We start from the raw sequence: 18,925 nt of genomic DNA, 5'->3' as shown, positions 1-18,925 counted from the left end.
GCATAAACCAGAACTGCTGCCCAAATCTGTGGCCCCCAACTTCTTTCAGTCCCAATCTCACTCTTTCCTTTGCATCAGCAAAAATTACATGACACTACAGTGAACCACATCAAAGAACTGATCTGGGTCACGGGACAGCTTGTTTCACTGCGTGTGCTGTTTACGGTTGCTTAACCTACAAAACTAAGTCCCTTCCAAATTTCTGAATATGGCTATTCTGGTCATATCTGAACACTAGATTAATAAAATAAGAAATGGAAAAGTTCTAGCTGTAAACACAATGAAACTGAAGACTGTACAACAAATTTTTATTCTACAAAAATAAAATACTTGTTAGAAATTGATGGTGTAACACATATGTACAGTAGCCAATTTATTAATGCTTAAAAGATATTAACAAAGATGAAAAAAATCAGTAAATCATACATTGCTTTATACCACTACCAACCAAATTGTTTAACATCTCTCACCTGGTAATTTACCTAAAGCTTCATACTATGAGCAATTTAGCATGCTGCCAGTCCCAGTTTAGAAGAAGAAAAACAGATTAACTTTCAGTTTTGAAGCGGCAATTAACAAAATGTTTGAAAAGTAAAAGCTACTGCCAATATGTGTTTGATTCTGGGTATTTATGTGGTCTATGACTTGAGCACTTTGAAACTGCACATATTAAAATAAAATCCCTTAAGTTCATAGAATATCCTCACGGCTATTTTGTGCGTTTGGACTTTCACACAACCATCTCTGCCTGACCAGAATACTACCAGTAAGTGGTGCAGCAGCATCAGTCAAGTTCTTTGAATCAGTGTCTGCCCATGAAGGTACTTTTACCTTAAACAGTGTTCATCTCAGCTCCTGAGACACGTTCTGGTAATAAACACATCAGAAAGGTCTATTAAAAAGCAATAGTTATTTAATGCTTGCTACATCCTAATGACCACTACTTGTGCAGTAGATAGAGAATCATTCACTAAAGTCCACGCTTTCAGAAGGCTCCCTTCATTAAGCTGACATTTTGTTTACTATCCAGAATAAAAAGTCCCTGTAATTGAAAAAATGAATCATGACACAGCATGAAAAAACACCCTACCTCCCAGAGGAAGAGGACAACACAGGCATGCGTAACTTGCTTCTATGTTCAAAGGCATGCTTATGACACGTGACATTCTCATACTTTCATCCCTTTGGGGGAAGCAGAAGGGGAATTAAAACTTGCATGTTAATGCTTCAATGTTAAAGATCAAAATTCTAATCTGAGCTAAAACTGTTTCTTCTACCAAAGGGGCATTAATGTAACAAAATCTACCCTTGGATCTTATTATGCAAGAGAAAAAACAACCTTCTCAAAACTGAGTGAAAAGATGCTTTCAGACACGTATTTTAACAAATGCTATGTTGAACAAAGTTGGTGAAATGCACTTGAGTGGAACAAACTCAAAATCTGACATCACCCTATAGACAAATCTTTCACCACCAATTTAGAGAATACACAAGCAGCAAAGTAGGTGAAACAGGAGAGAACAGAACTACTAATTTCCTAAGCAGCCAATTCATCTCAAAGATTTAGTAAGAGGTTCTACTTCAAGATTAAGCCATCAAAAGAGAAACCCCCCCCTTATTTCTGTTAAAAAAAAAAAAAATGTAGGTTTTTTTTTAAGACCAACAACAGCTTTTTACTTTTCGTGCAACATTTCTGGACTTTGAGTCACTAAAAAGAAATAACCACAAAGTACTTGAATGCTACCACTAGCTATCCAGAATACCAAATTTGTTACAAAATAAGACAATGCAATATTTGCTTTAGTTTTGGCTTCATGCATATCTGCATTTTAAAAAGTAAGCTAAAATCCTACTGTATACTCTTACAGTATATCATGTTCCACCTTCTAGAAGTAGTAAGAACACTGTAACAATGAGCATGAGAAAGTAAATATAAGCTCGACAGCACTGTAGTGAAGGAAGTTTTGTTATCTCACTACCTATAGAAGGTGAAAGGCAAATTTTTACACCCTAGTTTGATTTCAGTTTTATTGAACTGTCTACAATATTCTGTGAGTGCATGCACGTACACAGGCACACACAGAAAAAGTGGTATCTACAAACAGTTTACACAAATATTTACATACATATTATTTACATAAACTAATATCACTGCATGATTTTCAACGTAAAAACCATAGGCTTCTTGAACATATAACTGTTGCATTGGTCTTACAGAAGTAATATAAACCTTTTGCAACAACTAAGAACATATCATAGCTGATTCCAAGTTTTTAGAGCTTGCAGTTTTTTAAAAAAATACAATACCTAGAACACTGTTATCAAACAAATATGCTTTATTGGCATCTAAAAACAAAATGCACCCAACATTAAAATGTACTTTTTCATATTTTTTTTTTAAACCCACTGCAGTACGAGGAACAAATCACAAACACTTACTTTAGAGAAAACAGAGACTATAGTGTCGATTTTACAAAATCACTTTTAATCTCTGTATTATGCTCCTTTAATAACATGGGCCATTCCTTTTTCTGCCGAATTGTAGGAACATAAAATATCCCAGCTTTGTCTATACTTTAAAATTCTGCAGCAGCCTAAAAACACGGACAAGACACACCAGCACCTGTTTTCAAGTATAACAATTTCAATAGCCAACCTAAGGGTAGTATCTAAAAAATTCCATTTTCTTCCATAGGAAGTCTTTGTTTGACAAGCTGTTATTTTATCTTTGTGAAATTAAAAGCAAGTGGGGGCAAGTTTATGCTTTACCAGAGAAATAATTAAAAAAAAAAAGTTTACCTACCATGTTCAAATTAAGAACAGTGTTCTATACAAGTCAGTTGTACAGTTATTTAAGTGAAAGATGAACATGAACATCAGATTAACTTAAGTCTGGCAGACAAAAGTGAACTGCTACGGTCCAGTCAGCCATTTATCTATTACAGAGAGATGACAACTTTACAAAAGGTATCTTTTACCTACTGAGTGATGATTATGTCCCCTCAGTTTCTGTGCTTTCTACCACTGGTTCACTCTCTGTATCAGCTTCTGTGTCACTCTTCTCTTTGTTTATCTCGACGGAAGATGTCAGTTTTTCATAAAGTTCAGGATCATCCTGTACCTGTGCATTTGGTGGCTGACTTTCTGTCTCTGTATTTTCACCATTTACCTGGGGCAGATTTTCAACTTTGCGCTGGGAAGTGGCCCCATCAAAATATTCAAAAACCCGTGGATGTGGAGGGGGGATCCAGTTGTTTGACATTCTGTCTCTTCCAAACCTGTTCCCATTAACTTCTCTGCAAAAATTAAAATCTCTGTCATCCCTATCCCTCTGTCTTTCCCAGGGTCTTCTGCGGTCATCAAAATCTCTGTGAGCATCCTGTTCAAATCCTCTATTCCAATTGGGACCACTTCTACTATCAAATCTATAGTTTACATGCCGAAACCTCTCTCTGTCTTCATGGAAGCCTTTAGGGCCACCATAAATAGGGAAGGCGTGGTGCTCTCTTTCATCATAATCTCCTCTCTGTCCCCAGTGCTTGTCTGAATTGAAACCAAAATGCTCTCTTCGACCAAGGTTATCAATACCTGGCCTTCCAAAATTTTCTCTCATGTCTACATGTGGTCTTGCAAAGTGTTCTCTTCCATCTAGTGGAGGCCTCCCTACACTCTCTCTTGGATCAACTGGTGGTCGCCCAACAGAATCTCTGACATCCACTGGAGAAGGCCTGTTAAGATTATCTCTGTTTTCCACTGGAGGAAAGCGATAATCTCTGTCTCCTTCCTGCTGAATGTTATCACCTCCAAGTGGTAGTCTTTTCTCTGGATTAGAAATGTTGTCGATATTTTGTCTTCCTGGTGTTCCAAAAGGTCTTTCTGTTTGAGTAAAAATATCTCCTGGAGGAAAAGGACCTCGAGGTGGCGGGTGAAGAGATGGATCAAGAATTGCTGGAGGAGGAATACTACGCTGTGGTGGCATTCCTGGCTGCATTAATGGAAACCTTGGTCCAGCTGAATGGGGCATTAGGCCTGGACGGATATCTATAAGAGGTATTCCTGGCATCCTTTGACTACTAATATTTAAATGAGGCATATTTGGAACCCCAGCTGGATGTTGCATTGCCAGAAGTCCAGAACTATTTGAAATATTTGGTGGTGGCACACCCATCGGTCCAGAACTACTTGAAACATTGGGCGGTGGCATTATGAGAAGCCCAGAGTTGCTAGAGACACTAGGTGGCTGTACTCCTGCCAGAATTCCTGAGCTGCTTGAGACACTGGGTGGCTGCATTCCTGTCAAAAGGCCAGGGCTGCTTGAGACACTGGGTGGATGCACTCCTGCTATAAGCCCTGAGCTACTTGAGACATTTGGTGGTTGCACTCCAGCCATAAGTCCAGAGCTACTTGAGACGCTGGTTGGCTGAACTCCGCCGGCAAGAGAAGAGCTACTGGAGACAGCTGGCAGCTGCACTCCTCCTGCAAGACCAGAACTGCTTGAAACAGGTGATGGTTGCACTCCTCCTACAAGTCCAGAGCTGCTTGAAACACTGGGTGGCTGTACTCCTCCTGCAAGTCCAGAGCTACTTGAGACGCTGGGTGGTTGCCCTTCTCCAGTAAGGCCAGAACTGCTTGAGACACTACATGGCTGCACTCCTCCAACAAGTCCGGAGCTACTCGAAACATCATTTTGCACTAAAATGCAGCAAGAAGAAGAAGAGTTAAAAAAATGCCAGTGTAACACACAGAATTCCAAACAAAACACAGCTTGATCCATATTCAGTTAATGCATTCAGTGAGGATACCGCTGACAAGGTCTATCCCAGTTTCTATAGTGAACATATGTGACTTTAATCACATTGGTGAAAAATGGACATTATGATACAGAAATTAAGTCTCTACATATTAAAGAATGTAGAGCAGCTTAATATCCACAAACCCCACAGCCATCACCCAATTTATGCAATGCAAGTATTAAAATCTTTGGTATAAAGCTCTAAATGCCATACTATCCTACCCTCTCCTGCTCCTTTCAATTGCCACTTGCATAGTAAGAATGCACTTTTAAGAAGTTTTCTAAAGGGCTCTCAGACTCAGCTTTACTTCTTGAGTGTACAAAGAGAACAACTCTGAGTATAAGCTGCTAGAAACCAATGATCAGATGATGACAAAGATGGTTCCCACCACTCCTCCAACTTAAACTGAAAATCATACCCAGCCTAAAACTTCCTACTCTATAGTTATTAGTGCAACGGACTACAATTTGCAAAGCAACACCTCAGAAGCATGTTTCCTATATGTGATCATATCAGACAATAGAAGACATTTCTTACCAGATCTATTGTTTTCACTGGAAGAAATCTGAAGGTCTGCAAGATGTGATCCCTTTTCATCTGATTCTGGTTTGTTGATTGGCAGAGGATTAAAAACATTTCCAGCAGATAATGTTGGAGTAGCTAGATTGCTAGTAACTGTGCCAACTGGTAGAACAAGGCTAGTAAAAGGAACATCCTTCATCGTCTCTTGTGCAATTGGTAACGGAGGCTGTACCAAAGCTGCAGAAAAATAACACAAGTGTATCACAGTAATCATACACTCAAGCCTTCAAGATTAGCTTGACAAAGGTCAGGCTGATACATCAAAATAAGTCAAATTAATAACCCTAAGTAACATTTTTTGATAATAATTTCTTATCCTCAATCAGCATTTTAATATTTAATATTTTTTTGTAGAGACCATGAACTGCAGGCGACCTAAGTAATATTACAGATAGTTTTAAATGTTAAATGAATACATTTAGTTAAAAGGCTAAAAAAATAAATTATTATTATAAATTATTCAGTGACTAACATCAAACAGATCAATAACAGTTACATCTTTTACAGACAGGTTCAAATAGAACTTGTCTTTCTCCACTTGAACTCCAGGGTAAGTATCATTTTGCCATCAACTTGAAAAGCTCTGTAAATCTTTTTCCCAATACCTGCTTATACCAGCTAAACACTAAGTTTTGTGTTGCTATTTTCTATTACACAGGATTATCTTGCTTTTGATTAAATAACAAGCAGGATATTAAAAAAAATGAGCTTTTTATAGCACATAAACAATTATTAGAAGACTCAAACTTACGTGTTGGAACAACTGGTGGAACAACAGGTGGTGGGACAACAGGCGGTGGAACCACAGGTGGAACTGGGGGAGGCATATAACCTAAATGGAAAAAAATGACAAACTATTACAAGGAAGGCAAAAAAAAGTTTTGCAGTAAAAGCTTGCCTATATTATTCACCCCGGAAAGCTGCATCACAGAAGAATAGTAAATAACAAATGTACGGGAAGAAATGTACGACTCTTGCTTTCAAAAGCAACCCAATCTTCACTAAAGATGATTCGCATGTGCGTCTTTAGAAGTTATTTCTGCCAGCAGTGTCCAAAGAAGAAAATTAAGAGTGTCAAAATTTTCAAAAGAAAGATTGATCTTGAAGGTTTTTAAATTTTCATTTTGATCAAAGTTATAAAAAAGAAAAAATGGTGTAATTCCTATTCTCAACAGAATAATTACTAAGGTAAAAATAATACCAAGTTAGACATAAATAATTTTAATTTAGTGTGAAATCTGAGATTCAAAGGTCAACTGGCTTAAAGAGTAACCAGTAGCTGACAGGAAACCATACAAAGCATGATATATATGGAAGCACACAAACTAAGTATACTCATTACATACTCAACTTCACTTTTACTAACTTACCTGGAGGTGGCTGTGAAGGGTTGAAACTTGCACGCAAGAAGGGTGGAGGAGGAATTGCGCTATAACCAGGAGGAGGGACAGACATTGTGACAGGAAAAGCAGGTGGAACCAAGCTAACAGCAGGCACAGCTGGAGCTACTGGAATCTTTTTTCATGGAAAAAAAAAACAAAAACAAGCAATTTCAATACTTACTATAAAGAGGAAAACTGATTTAATTGCTATTCATGTTAAACTCTACATGTACCAAAGGCTCTGTATATATTCTGAACACCCTGAAGAATTAGACTGCATTTTGAAATGATACCTACACTAAGGTTAAACAAGGACACTGGAAGAATTCTACACTTATCTTTGCTTTATTCTAAAAAGAACAGAAAAATACGTGGATAAACACTATATTTAATCATGAATAAAAATGTACTTGTGGGAGAGAGGTGAATACAAAAGGGAGGAGAGTGAAAAGGAAGGAAAATTAGGTAGTTTGGCAATTTGAGAGCACTTAGAAAACAGTAATTTCATTCTCACTAGAAATATTTACATATTTTAGAACAGTACTGGAAAGTTGAGTTTAGTGTATGTAATTATAATGCTATTAATCCTGGTGAAATCCTTAAAAGTATTTAATATTTCTCAAACTTCTGTTTGAGGTATGTGTTTTGATACAGTGCAGCATAATTAAAAGTAATTAGGAGCAGAAAAAAACAATAAACATATATTTAAATATATACTGATCACAGCGTACACTAGGAAGCAGTTGAAATAAGACTGAAGACAATTTTTTGTGACAAGAAAAAAGTTCAAAATTCAATGCAAGTAAATGCAAATATGTTAACTTTCACAGTAACTACATCAGCTCAAGTACTGGAAATGTCTATACATATTAGGAAAGGTAAGAGTAATAATACAAACACAAAAAATTTTGCATTAAGCAACTCCTAATTTTCACTGTCACTGAAAATGAGATTTTCATATGGTCATTCTAAAAACGATTTAAAGAGTTTTACAGAAATTATCTGTACTTATACTTGATCAATATCTGTACTTTTGTATACTCATACAAATTAAAACTGTATTATTCCATCCTTCCACAAAACTTTGTTACCAAATGGATGCTAATAATTCTCTGGTTTACCAGAAGCAAAACAAATACAGCAGAGAATCAAAAACTCATGAATTACTGCCTAACGAGTGCAACAGCACACTACCTGAATAATCGGATCTTTTACAGATGAGACTGCCCTTATGAAATCCTGTCCAAAATTACTGAAAAAGATAATTACACTTATAGTCAAAGCTGATATGGCGAAAAGCACATAGGTAGAGAAGAAACAAGCACAAGCGAAAAAAAAATTTCATTGCTTAGGTTGCAGAAAGATGCTTTGCTTTAAGGAAAATACTTTCCGTAAGCTCATTTTAATTTGCCCTTAAAAAAATGACATGGCAGTATTTGCTTTGGGGCTTGTCTGGGGGGAGGTTGTTTTGGGGTTTTTTTGATGTTCTGGTTTTTTTTTATGGTTGTGGTTTTTTTTGTTGTTCTTGGGGATTTTTGTGTGGTTTGGTTTGTTTTTTTTTTCCAATTGATCTGTCTTGAACATTTAAACCTTCATTTGAGATTGTACATGTTTGGGATATGTTGTGCATGAAACTAGGGAGTTTGCTGAACCACGACAACTGATTCTACTCTTAAAATATTTCATGGATAAACACATATGGACACAAGACCTAGGTATATTTGACTGAAGCACTTTAACTCAGCATTAAAGTTTAGATATATGGAATAAAAAGTTTGCCCTTCAGTTCTGCAGATTTTCTGCATACTCAGACCAATACAAACCTGCAGCATAGTGACTGGTTGCGTGTAAGCTTCTGTCTGTGTTGTAATAACTGTATTCTTATCAACTGCAGCACTTTGTGTAGTTTGAGTATTTTCTTTAGCAGCTTCTGAGCTTCTGGCTGTTTCCCATTCTGAAAAAAAAAAAAAAAAAGGGTATATTTCAAATATAAAAATTTTTGTGGCATTTGTATTTAAATACTAAAAAGTCCCCTTCCTTCTAAAGAAACTTTTATCTGGTATTTGTACAGATACATGGAAAATAACCACCAAGCTGTGGAAAGAAGGAAGTGCAATTATTTATTACTATATATTTTAAAAAATGTAAAATATCTTTAATCACCTGTGACACCATTCGATTCTGCCTGTATACAAACTGATTTTTCAAAAATTACCAAGTTTTTTTCACCAATCATTCTGTTAATAATTTTTAACATAGGGTATGCTCCAGTTTTTTACAAACTGCTGTTGTCAACACATCTGTGTTATCAGCTGGCTACTGTACAATGACAGAACATCCTCATGTTGAGCAAACCTCACCCCAACCCCCATTTCTTCTTTCTGTAACTTCCTCAGAAAGTTTTGTATGTCAAGTACAACATAGTGAATGCATTTCAGTAATGTTCTATGTTTTACTTTTTCCGTTATATTCAATTTTTACTCAAAGCAAGACTGCATTATGATTTGAAAAATTACTGTCACTGTTATAAACAGTTTTGATCTACTGTTTACTTCAGTATAGTCCAGTCATTTGGTACTAGATCTGCTTCAAGAAAACACAGTACTTGTGAATCTTTTACAAACCTCACAAGGCTCTCAATTAACTGGGTTTTAGACTAAGTTCTATCATCACTTGCTTTCCTGTCTCTTTGATTTCATGGAGGAAATACCTCAAGGTTCAGCTAAGCTATGCCAATTTGGATGTGTTCCAACTCAATCTTAAACCTTATACCTAAATATAAAACGTTTCACAATCACAAGCAGATTATAATTTGCATAAATTAATTTGGAAACTAGTGCACAGAAAATTCGTAACTTTTAAAAAATGCTAACCTTTATTAACTTGCCTAAATTAATTTGCTTTCGTCACTAATTCTTCAATGTCTTGACAATCAACTAGGTACACACCTACAAACACCATCTACGCTTCATAATTAGTGCCATTTATATGTAGCAAGTAAAATTTATGTACATTGAAAAAGAGTATGTAATATCTAAAGAACAAACTTTGTGAGGACTTACAATTACCAAAATAAAGACATTTTCTAATTATAACAATCATTAGTAGTGTCCATACCTGTATTTACTGTTTCCTGGTCAATCATGCCACCTTCAGCAAAGCCCTCCAAATCATCTAATTTTACTTTCTCCCAAGGAATATATGAAACTCCTAGATCCACATCCCAGAATTGCTTGTATTCTGTTTTCACACCTTTATTCAAAGCCCAGGCAATCTGAAAATAAAACCCAACCAGATAATCCCGTTAAATCATATAACCCATGAACAAAATATTTCAGATAATTTCCTTCATGTTTCTGTCACTGCAGGTCAACCTTCCGTGTCTATTTATTAAAGTTTTAATAAGGTTTTAATTTTAAATGAACCTGTAGGAAGACTTCTTGGCCTCTGCAACAGTTATGTGGAAGATTAATTACATCTAACAGCTCAAATTTGTTCTACATTAATTCTGACATATATTTGGGGAAATTAAAAATACCAGTATTTCAAGGAATCATCCTAATATATCAAAGAACACAGAAAAAAAACCACAACATTTAATCATATACTTAACTCTAAGAATACTATCAAATGCAATATTAAGTGATCCACAAAAATCAGGTAAAGGACTTAGGCTGTTTACAGTCCTGTACTCTTTATCGCTAGCACATACACAAAACACTAACCAAGCACTTCCTAAGTAATCATTTCACTTTCAAATCATCTCTTAGAAGCTGCATTTTACACAGAGAGGAAAAAAAACAATTTACACATTTACCCCTTATTGTTTCATTCTTCTTCTTTATATTGCACATTTGAATGAACCACTGCCACATGACAAATCATCATATTAAAACTGAACTCGAAAGGGATAGCATTCTTAGATTAAAATCAACTTACCTTAATAATTTTAGATCCAATTTTATAGGACCCAGAACTAAGTTTCTGAAGAGCACGATACGCATCTTGTCTATGAACCATACAGACATAAGCACACCCTCTTGGGGGAATCATCTATGGAAAAAAGCAATGGTCTTAAAAAGTAGGAGAACCAGTACTACAGATTATGTAACTACACTAACTGTATCCTAATACTAAAAAAGGGGAGGCTTACATTGAAAACAATTGTTAGCTTAATCAGCAATATTAACCATTTTGAGCAGCAAAAATAAAGAATGATATTGGCAGAGAACTTCAGTTACAACATTGTCAAGCATCAGCAGCAAGCTGAAGAATGGGTGCTAAAAATTACGTGAAAGATCTGAATAACATGGAGGAGGCAAAACCTGGGAGTTCTACTATGACAACTTCAGAAAATCAGAGGTTGACACCTCCTAAGCTCCATATCCACTGTGAGCTGAATGACAACCTTCAACAGAGGCGCAAGCTAGTGATTAAAACTATGTTGCACTTTTGAAAGTTAAAGTCCTCCTTCCTGAAGCATGATTTCCACTAATTTTAATGTTTTATTTAGGAAAGAAAAGTATGATGCAGCGCGTAATCTCTGAAAGTTTGCAAATCATGTATGACAACTGCTTATTTTAGTCAATAATATAGGTGTGTTTTTATTTTGCTTAGGAGCACACAGTAATGTAATGAACAAAAATATTTAAAATGACAACCTTTAATACAGTTCTTATGAAAATATGTTTTAAGATTTACAACATCATCCCAAGTACTTAAAGCTTTGTGGAACATGTAGGATGAACTATTTACAGCACGGTTTGCCTCTGAAATCTAACAGGCATTGGGACATCATGATTGTTACATTACCTTCCTTTTAAATTTCTTAATTGCTAGTTCCTGAAAATCAAAATGATGTTTAAATGTCAGGCTTGTGAAGCTTTTTAAAAGATTCTGTAATGCCATAAAACTATTCCTTATTAACTATATAGTTGAATATATTAACATAATAGGAAAAATACTAGAAATATTATCTGACATGAATGAAATTGTATGAGAAGAACTTTAAAACTGCTGGTGCAAGAGAGAAAAATCCAAATGTCTTTCATGCGGATGTGTTACATTAGGAGAAAAATACTTTCTCTTGAAGCTGAATTGTAGGCAATACTAAAATACGACTCTGAACAGCTAAATCTAAATTACTTTGAATCATGAGAAATATAGCTCCTAATTATAAAAAACAGTTTAACTGTCACATTTTAGAATAAACACTTGTTTACAGTACCATTTATTTCCTTCTAAATGTTCGTCTAAATTCATTCTACTTTAGGAAGCCTCTGTATTAAACATAACCAAGAATAATGTGGATACACATCAGCCTGTGCCCATTAGTCCAAGGAAAAATGATACTCGACGTGTTGCCATATCACAAAAAAGATAAAAGACGTAACTTTATAGTTGTCTGGATGCTGGTTTACCCCCTGTGTAAACCGTTAGTCCTTGGGAAAAGACATTTTACCAGAAAGCGTACTTTCATGCTTCAAAAGGCAGTACATGGAAACCAATAATCAAATATCATAGCCACAGCTTCTAAAGCCATTAAAAAAAATCTCCTAAATACAAGCTTAAGCTGCTAAAGGGAATTCAGAGGCATAAACATATTTAAGTTACAAGTCCGTAATTCCTGAAAATGCATGATAACATGCTTACTTACATTAATTGACTCTATTTGTCCAAATTCTTCAAATAAGTTAGTTAAATCTTGCTGTGTAGCCTTCTTGTCTACTTGACCTACCCAAAGAGTAGTACTGCAAACTGTCAAGAGACACATTACTGTCAATACAACTATTAGAATGTTAGCTTATAAAACACTCTATAGCATGGATATAAAGGGCTTTACAATTACATAGAAATCGCTGATCAAAAGGTAAGAACAGTAAATCTATTGTTTACTATACAGAGTTTAAGTACATTAACAAAAATGTTAAAGGGTTAAAAGACACCAAATAAATATTCAGTACAAGTGTTCACTCTTCTTGTTTCATTTTCTTTCAAAGAAAATAGTTGTTTTGAAAGAAATTAGAAAAAAATATGTAGATTATTAAACTGCAATAGAAATCACTTAGGAAAAAAAAATTCCATGTTCCATAAAAAACATGCCTCTAGGATATAAAGACAGTTCTAAAGAAGGACAACTAAGTTCTAACTAGCTAGAAGTGTATTATGGAAGAAACTTAATTGCAGTATGACTCACTGCATTTTCACATGAAAGAAACAGAAACTATATTTTTACTTTACCTGTGGGAACATCCCAGAAACACAAACTTGGCTGAGGCCCACCACTGAGCTGAAGATGTCCTTGATGTTTCCGACTCTTGTCAATTCCACCACTAGCCCAGATCCCTGTAATCTGTCTCCCAAACGCCTACCCTTTGTCCTCCTTGTCAAATATAAATACTCACAGACGCGAGCTAAACCTTCACTCTCCTGTATCGTACATGTTTCCAGTCATTTTGTCTCCAAAATATTTCCTAACCTATTTGTGCAAGCCTTGAAACATTCAGAGAACTTAACTCCACTTAAAAGAGTTATCTGATTAGGCTAATATTGGTGGTTTTCCTCAACCACCAATTACTCTGGTAACTGGTAATTCAGCTGATTAATCCACCCAGGATCTTCAAGAACTGAAGGCAGAACAAAACCAGAGAACCTGGATCTCTTAGGCTACCTTATCTTAAACCAAGATAATATTCTGTCTTCTTCATCATCTTGATACGTCACACGTCCTTCCTGTACCAATCTTGCTACACTCAACTGGACACAAGTCTTGTGCATTCCTCCATCAGCTAACACTTTCAATAGACAGCAGTACTCAGCAGTACTGCGAAAGACTAGCCTTAAGATTTCTCTTGGACAACCATGCTTGTAGATGGCCCTGTTGTTTCTCAGGGTGTTAAACTCTATGAAATAATTCTTCAGACCTCATCAAGTGGCTGTCAATGAACAAATTTTATGAAGCAGAACACTTGTCATGTTAATTACCTATTCATTTATTTATTTACCCCCAGCCCCCCCTCCCCCAAAGTTTCCATGCTTCAGCCTTCTTAATATCTCCTTTCCACGAGCCAGGTCGCTTCATGGGACCTCAATCGCTGCTGCTTGTCATCAGGTCACTTAACATCCCTGCCTCCCAGCTCCCATCCATTCTGATCATAGTCCCCTGCTTTGTGGGCTGCTGGGAGAAGTCTACATTATAAAACTGATTTGTCTCTTTTCATGTGAACAGCCAGAAGGAAAAAAAAAAACAAAGCCACTCATCTAAACTATAATACAGGTCTGAATTTAAAGCTACCCTGGAATGATGTAAAGTATCAATGTGAAGAGAACAAAACAGTCTTTCCTTTGTAATAATGAATTTTGAACTTCTTATCTTATCAGATAAATGATACAGTGATATCAGCATACCAACTTTCAGACCAAGCGCAATCATCTTCAAATGCCTCACAGAAGAAGGCATTAAAGAGAAAGCAGACTGTAACTTAGGGACAACCCTTGCTACTCTCTGTTCAGAATTAAAATCACTGGTGCAACACTGTGCGTAAAATCATCGGTAGGACACTACACTTCCTTTCCTCTAAGATGAAATGACCATAAGTTGTGCGAAACATCAGAAGTGAAACTTATACGATGAGAATATGGTTACTATATTTTTTTAAGAGTACTCAAGCTAAATTTTATTTTTTCAATGAAAAAAAAAAAGCCTTTGCTCCCTTTAATACTACATTATTAAAAGAGTAAGCAGCTGATACTTACCACTTAGTGTTTTTGACCGTATAGGAGGCAAACCCTTTTTCTGACGTTCTTTTTCCCTTTCCCTAGCCCTCCTCTCACTGGAATATGACCGAGATGACTTTCTCTTCCTTTCTCTTGATCTTGAGCGTGAACGTTTTCTGTGTTTACGCTTACGAGAACCAGACCGTGATCTTGACCTTCGTTTTCTTGGTGACCTACAAAATACTTAATTTCAGTATGCTAAGTTAAAAAAAAAAAAATTAAAAAAAAAAAATTAGTTGTCTTCTAACTATAAACTTTAAGCATGTTACAGACATTTCTGTTATGTTCAGCAAAACTGCTTCAGGAAATAAGCTTAATGTCATTAGTGTGAGAACTAGAAAATGTTCCGTTAACAGTATTTCTCTGGTATAGAAAACCTGTCCAGCTGGCTAGTGTAAGTTATTTTTGTCACCTGAATAAGTCTTAAAAAGTTTAAAATAAAACATAGATATGAAAAATGAACTCATACAGAAAGTCTGCATCTAACACACAAATATTAAATGAACACATATTTTTAATTTCCAAAAACTGCTTATTGCAATTTTGGAAAATACAGAATTAAGACTGATAAACACAACTTGCAACTTTGATTCAAAAAAAACTTCATTTACGTAATACAAGTTAATAATGAAACCTTGAACGAGATCTTGAGCGAGTTCTTGATCTTGAACGAACAGCTGATTTCTTTTCTTCTTGTTCAAAAATCTCTTCTTCAGCAACATCCTGTCCTTCATCTATATCCATGTCCTGAGATCAAACATAACAGTTGTTCAATAACATTTAAAAATATACTCACAGTATATATGACTATATGAAAGCATACATTTTGAAATCATCTTAGTATGTATTTTCCTTCCAACTTCTGTAATCAAATTTATAATAGTTTTACCTGTTGTTGAATATCCATTGAATCATCTACATTTGTTTCCACTTCTAAAAACTGCTGCTGACTACTCCCTTGTGATGGTGATGCAGAGTGCTCTGAACCAAAATTTCCTTCTTGATTCTGCTCAGGGCTTGCCTAAATAACAAATAATAATACATCATAAAAAGCCTCATAATTCAAAATGCTTACTGTGTCAAAATGGAACACTATAAGAACCAATTGTTCAAATATCTCTGAAAAACTATTTAGCAAGTTTCTTTTATTTGCAATACCAATTTAACTAGTTAAAAACTACAAAGGTTCCTACAGTGTGTGATTTCAGACAACTAATTACTACAAGATAAAGGAAGTTGTAATTGACGTGTTGGCATAAATGACACAACAGGAGACCTAACAAAACAAGCAGTCTTTCAAAACCACCAAAATTTAAAAATGTAAAATACTAAATGTGTTGCTGATTTGCTAGAGGAAAAGCTGTAAGGGCCTATACACTGGACTGAAAGCACAGATTTGGCATAAATATCTGTAGGTATGAAAGATATTCAAGAAATGCAGATAATGTCGTGAAAATACATACAAATGCTATTAGAACAAGTTTGAAAAGTAATACTAGACTTATAATCCTATAATATTGCAGGTCACCATTTCAGTGATTCACAGTACATTTTCATTTCAATTAAACAAATGCTGGGTATTCTATCTGCCAAAAAAAGGCAGAAATTTAGCAGAATGACATGTAGCACCAAGGTTTGTTTGCTTTACCTTCATATTTTTGAACAGCTTATAATGACAGTCTGCAGAAAAATACAAAATTCTGCTATAATTTAGTTAATGCGTTTGCTTCTAACATTGTCTCATTTTCCTTATATTTAATTATTCTTCAACAATCTGTTTCTCGATCTCAACTCCTACATTTCTTGTTGCTCCTTCTGTCTCTGTCCTCTATCCTCTCCTCCTCTCCCTCTGCTTCTAATCAGATGTGTAATAAATTTGGTTTGTGTTTTACCTTTCCTTCTTTTTCCCTTAATCTTTCTCGCTGATGCTTAAACATGAAATTAAAGAAAATTTTCCTCATAACACACTGCTGTCATTACAGCAGAAGTTTGTACCTTTAGGCTGCTTTCAAGGTGAAAATAAACTTTGTCTCTGTACCGACTATACAAGAAACTCGAGAAACTGAGTTGATCTGAATGGAAACAGATTCTGGACTTGTAATAGAAGATCAAATATTAAGAGGTGAGTCATACAAACACTATACCCATAAATGCACTGTAACGTAATTGCATAGATAATGTAATGTAAATGCAAGTAATGTAAACTATAATTCTGTTTATTTTACAGTAAAGTAGGCATTCAGCATTTTTATTTTCAAATTCACTACTTTTAGGTATATCACATTAAAAGCTCCTAAAACAGATGCACCCTTCACAGTTATATTGCTTTACAACATTTTAGTGTTTAAAACCCAGAAACTGTTAGACATCTATCAACATACAAAAAAGACATTTAATCTGTAGCTATGTTGTACAATCTGCCTTAGCAACTGTGCTTAAATGAAAAATGAAAATAAAACATAGTACAACAAAGCAGTAAAATAAGAAAATACTATCTAGTTAAAATTATACTATTTTACTAAACTTAAAGTCACAAATTCAAAACTCAAATGATGTTCTTGATTGAAAGCTGAGCAACTGCACTTTCACACAGGTTAAACTAAAACCCCCACCAGATGTTTGTTCAGTTTGTGCTCCCTTAGATTTTCTTTCTGAGATTTTTATTTTACTGTGAAACTAGTTCCAAAACGCCACAGAAAGTCCACTTTGTATCTGGTCAGCAGATACAAAGAAAGACAGAATAAACTTTCAGGGTCTTTTCTTTTTTCTAATTGATCAGGCACTGGCATCAGGAAGGGAAAAAAGCAGCTAAATACCAAGGACAAACCTCAGAAGAAACAATCCAGTTTACTTCAAAGGAGACAGAGGGCCCAATTCACACAGTTAAGAAGGACTCTTCGGTTGTCTACAGCATCAGTTCTTAATTGATAATTTCTAAGGAAATTCATGACTATTTAGCTCAGATTCTTCAACAGAATGAGACATTTATTAGTCAAGACTTCAAGCTTGGTAGAGGAAACAGAAGTTATCCTCATTCTCTGTTCTGTCCTCTCGATGGTTCTGCAGCAGCAGTTTGCACGCTGCCCTCAATTCACATCAGGGACATAATCATTCCAGTGCTCACCACTTTCCTTCTGACAGCAGGGAAAAAGCCTTCTTAAAGAGCTGAACACCTAAAGCACACTCAGTCTGTAACTCAGCTAAAAGTTACTCTTTCCCAAGAGAAGCAAAATGTACACCCCAAACATTTGGCTGCATTTTTTTCCCCTTACTTTAAGTGCTTTCTTCTGCTTATTCCACTTACTCTGTCAGCTTCTGTTGGATGATCAGCTAGCGACAAAGATTTTTATTATAAGAGAAGTGTCAGTAACAAGACAATTTTTTCTTGTCCTGGAGTATGAATTTTATCAGTGGAGAACATCATAATTAACAACGGCCACAAGATGGAGTTCTTACCTTTTGAGGCTGCTGTTGCTCCAGAAGCTGTTGTCTAAGGTGTTCTAGATTTTGTTGCTGTAGCTGTTCAGCTAGTTGGTGAAAAAGGGAGCTATTCACAGATTCTGGTACTAAAGGCCTAAAATGAAATAATTTAAATTAAAAAAAAAAAAAAAAAAAAAAGTTTTTCTCTTGGTTTAAACAGTTGGTAAACAGATCCTCACAACTGAGTTTCAGTTTAACTGAAAATGTAAAATAATGAAGACAATGTAACTAGTTCTACCTTCTGGTACCATCACCATCACATTAACACTATGAATTTAATTAACAAAGTAAAGAACATGCTAATTTCTAAGATGAAATCAACAAAAGTTCTGGTACAGAGACTTGTATTAAATATTTTTAAAATGTGTATGTTTCATAAATTTAGGAAACTCTCTTTTCTCTTCCTTCTGGTATAGTATACTTATGCTCTTAAAAGAAACAACATTTTCCTTACTATTTAATCCTAATGTTCAACTAATGTCAGGCAGATTTTAGCATTTTCCGTAAGAAACATAGCTTGATCTTACAGTTGTGAAGTGGGAGCTTCTTTTTTAGGCTCTTCATTTTGTTCAGATTCTTCCCCAAAGTCAAACCTGTCCATCAGCTTCTAGGAGAAAGCAAAGTAAGCATAACTGAGTACTCTTTATATGTCCCTTTATGTATATTTACTTTTCAAAAGAAAAATGCTCTTATTTCTCAAGTTGAAAAAAATAAAGAAGGATGGCAAATACCCTAAATAAAATCAAATGTCATACTGCTACTGCTATCAAACTCTTGAATGAATCAAATACCAAATTTTGCCCATGGCTTTCTTGTGCTCTGGCTACTGTTACAAGCACAACCACATGTTCTTTCCACAGTAACAGCTAGTTTGGAGAAAGGCTTAAATAAAGATAATTTTATGTAATGGTA

At 35.3% G+C, this 18,925-nt stretch overlaps 1 protein-coding gene across 9 annotated transcripts in view; it reads right to left on the bottom strand.

Annotated features, from left to right (window-relative positions):
• Window positions 1-18,925, bottom strand: part of SCAF8 (SR-related CTD associated factor 8) — a 94,299-nt gene that overhangs the window by 35,099 nt on the left and 40,275 nt on the right. For 3 of the 9 annotated variants that reach the window (XR_009968924.1, XM_062640875.1, XM_062640878.1), the window contains exons 8-20: window positions 18,541-18,620; window positions 17,990-18,107; window positions 15,423-15,554; window positions 15,168-15,280; window positions 14,513-14,706; window positions 12,414-12,514; window positions 10,697-10,810; window positions 9,875-10,031; window positions 8,581-8,711; window positions 6,746-6,890; window positions 6,127-6,207; window positions 5,331-5,552; window positions 2,979-4,692 (exon numbers count right to left, since the gene is read on the bottom strand). Coding sequence is in view for 6 of the 9 variants with exons in the window: in XM_062640875.1 (XP_062496859.1) it covers window positions 2,993-4,692; window positions 5,331-5,552; window positions 6,127-6,207; window positions 6,746-6,890; window positions 8,581-8,711; window positions 9,875-10,031; window positions 10,697-10,810; window positions 12,414-12,514; window positions 14,513-14,706; window positions 15,168-15,280; window positions 15,423-15,554; window positions 17,990-18,107; window positions 18,541-18,620 (3,288 nt within the window). In the remaining 3 variants the exon portion in view is untranslated. Of the gene's footprint in view, window positions 1-291; window positions 4,693-5,330; window positions 5,553-6,126; window positions 6,208-6,745; window positions 6,891-8,580; window positions 8,712-9,874; window positions 10,032-10,696; window positions 10,811-12,413; window positions 12,515-14,512; window positions 14,707-15,167; window positions 15,281-15,422; window positions 15,555-17,989; window positions 18,108-18,540; window positions 18,621-18,925 lie in introns of those variants that run through there. The other 6 variants (XR_009968923.1, XR_009968925.1, XM_062640880.1 and 3 more) reach the window with 4 other exon arrangements.

The sequence above is a fragment of the Pezoporus occidentalis genome, unplaced genomic scaffold (genome assembly GCF_034315485.1).
Source record: "Pezoporus occidentalis ecotype Australia unplaced genomic scaffold, CSIRO_AGI_Poc_V1 ctg67, whole genome shotgun sequence".
Classification (NCBI taxonomy): Eukaryota; Metazoa; Chordata; class Aves; order Psittaciformes; family Psittacidae; genus Pezoporus; species Pezoporus occidentalis.
Note: the sequence above shows the minus strand (reverse complement) of the source record. Positions and strands in the feature narration are given on the sequence as shown.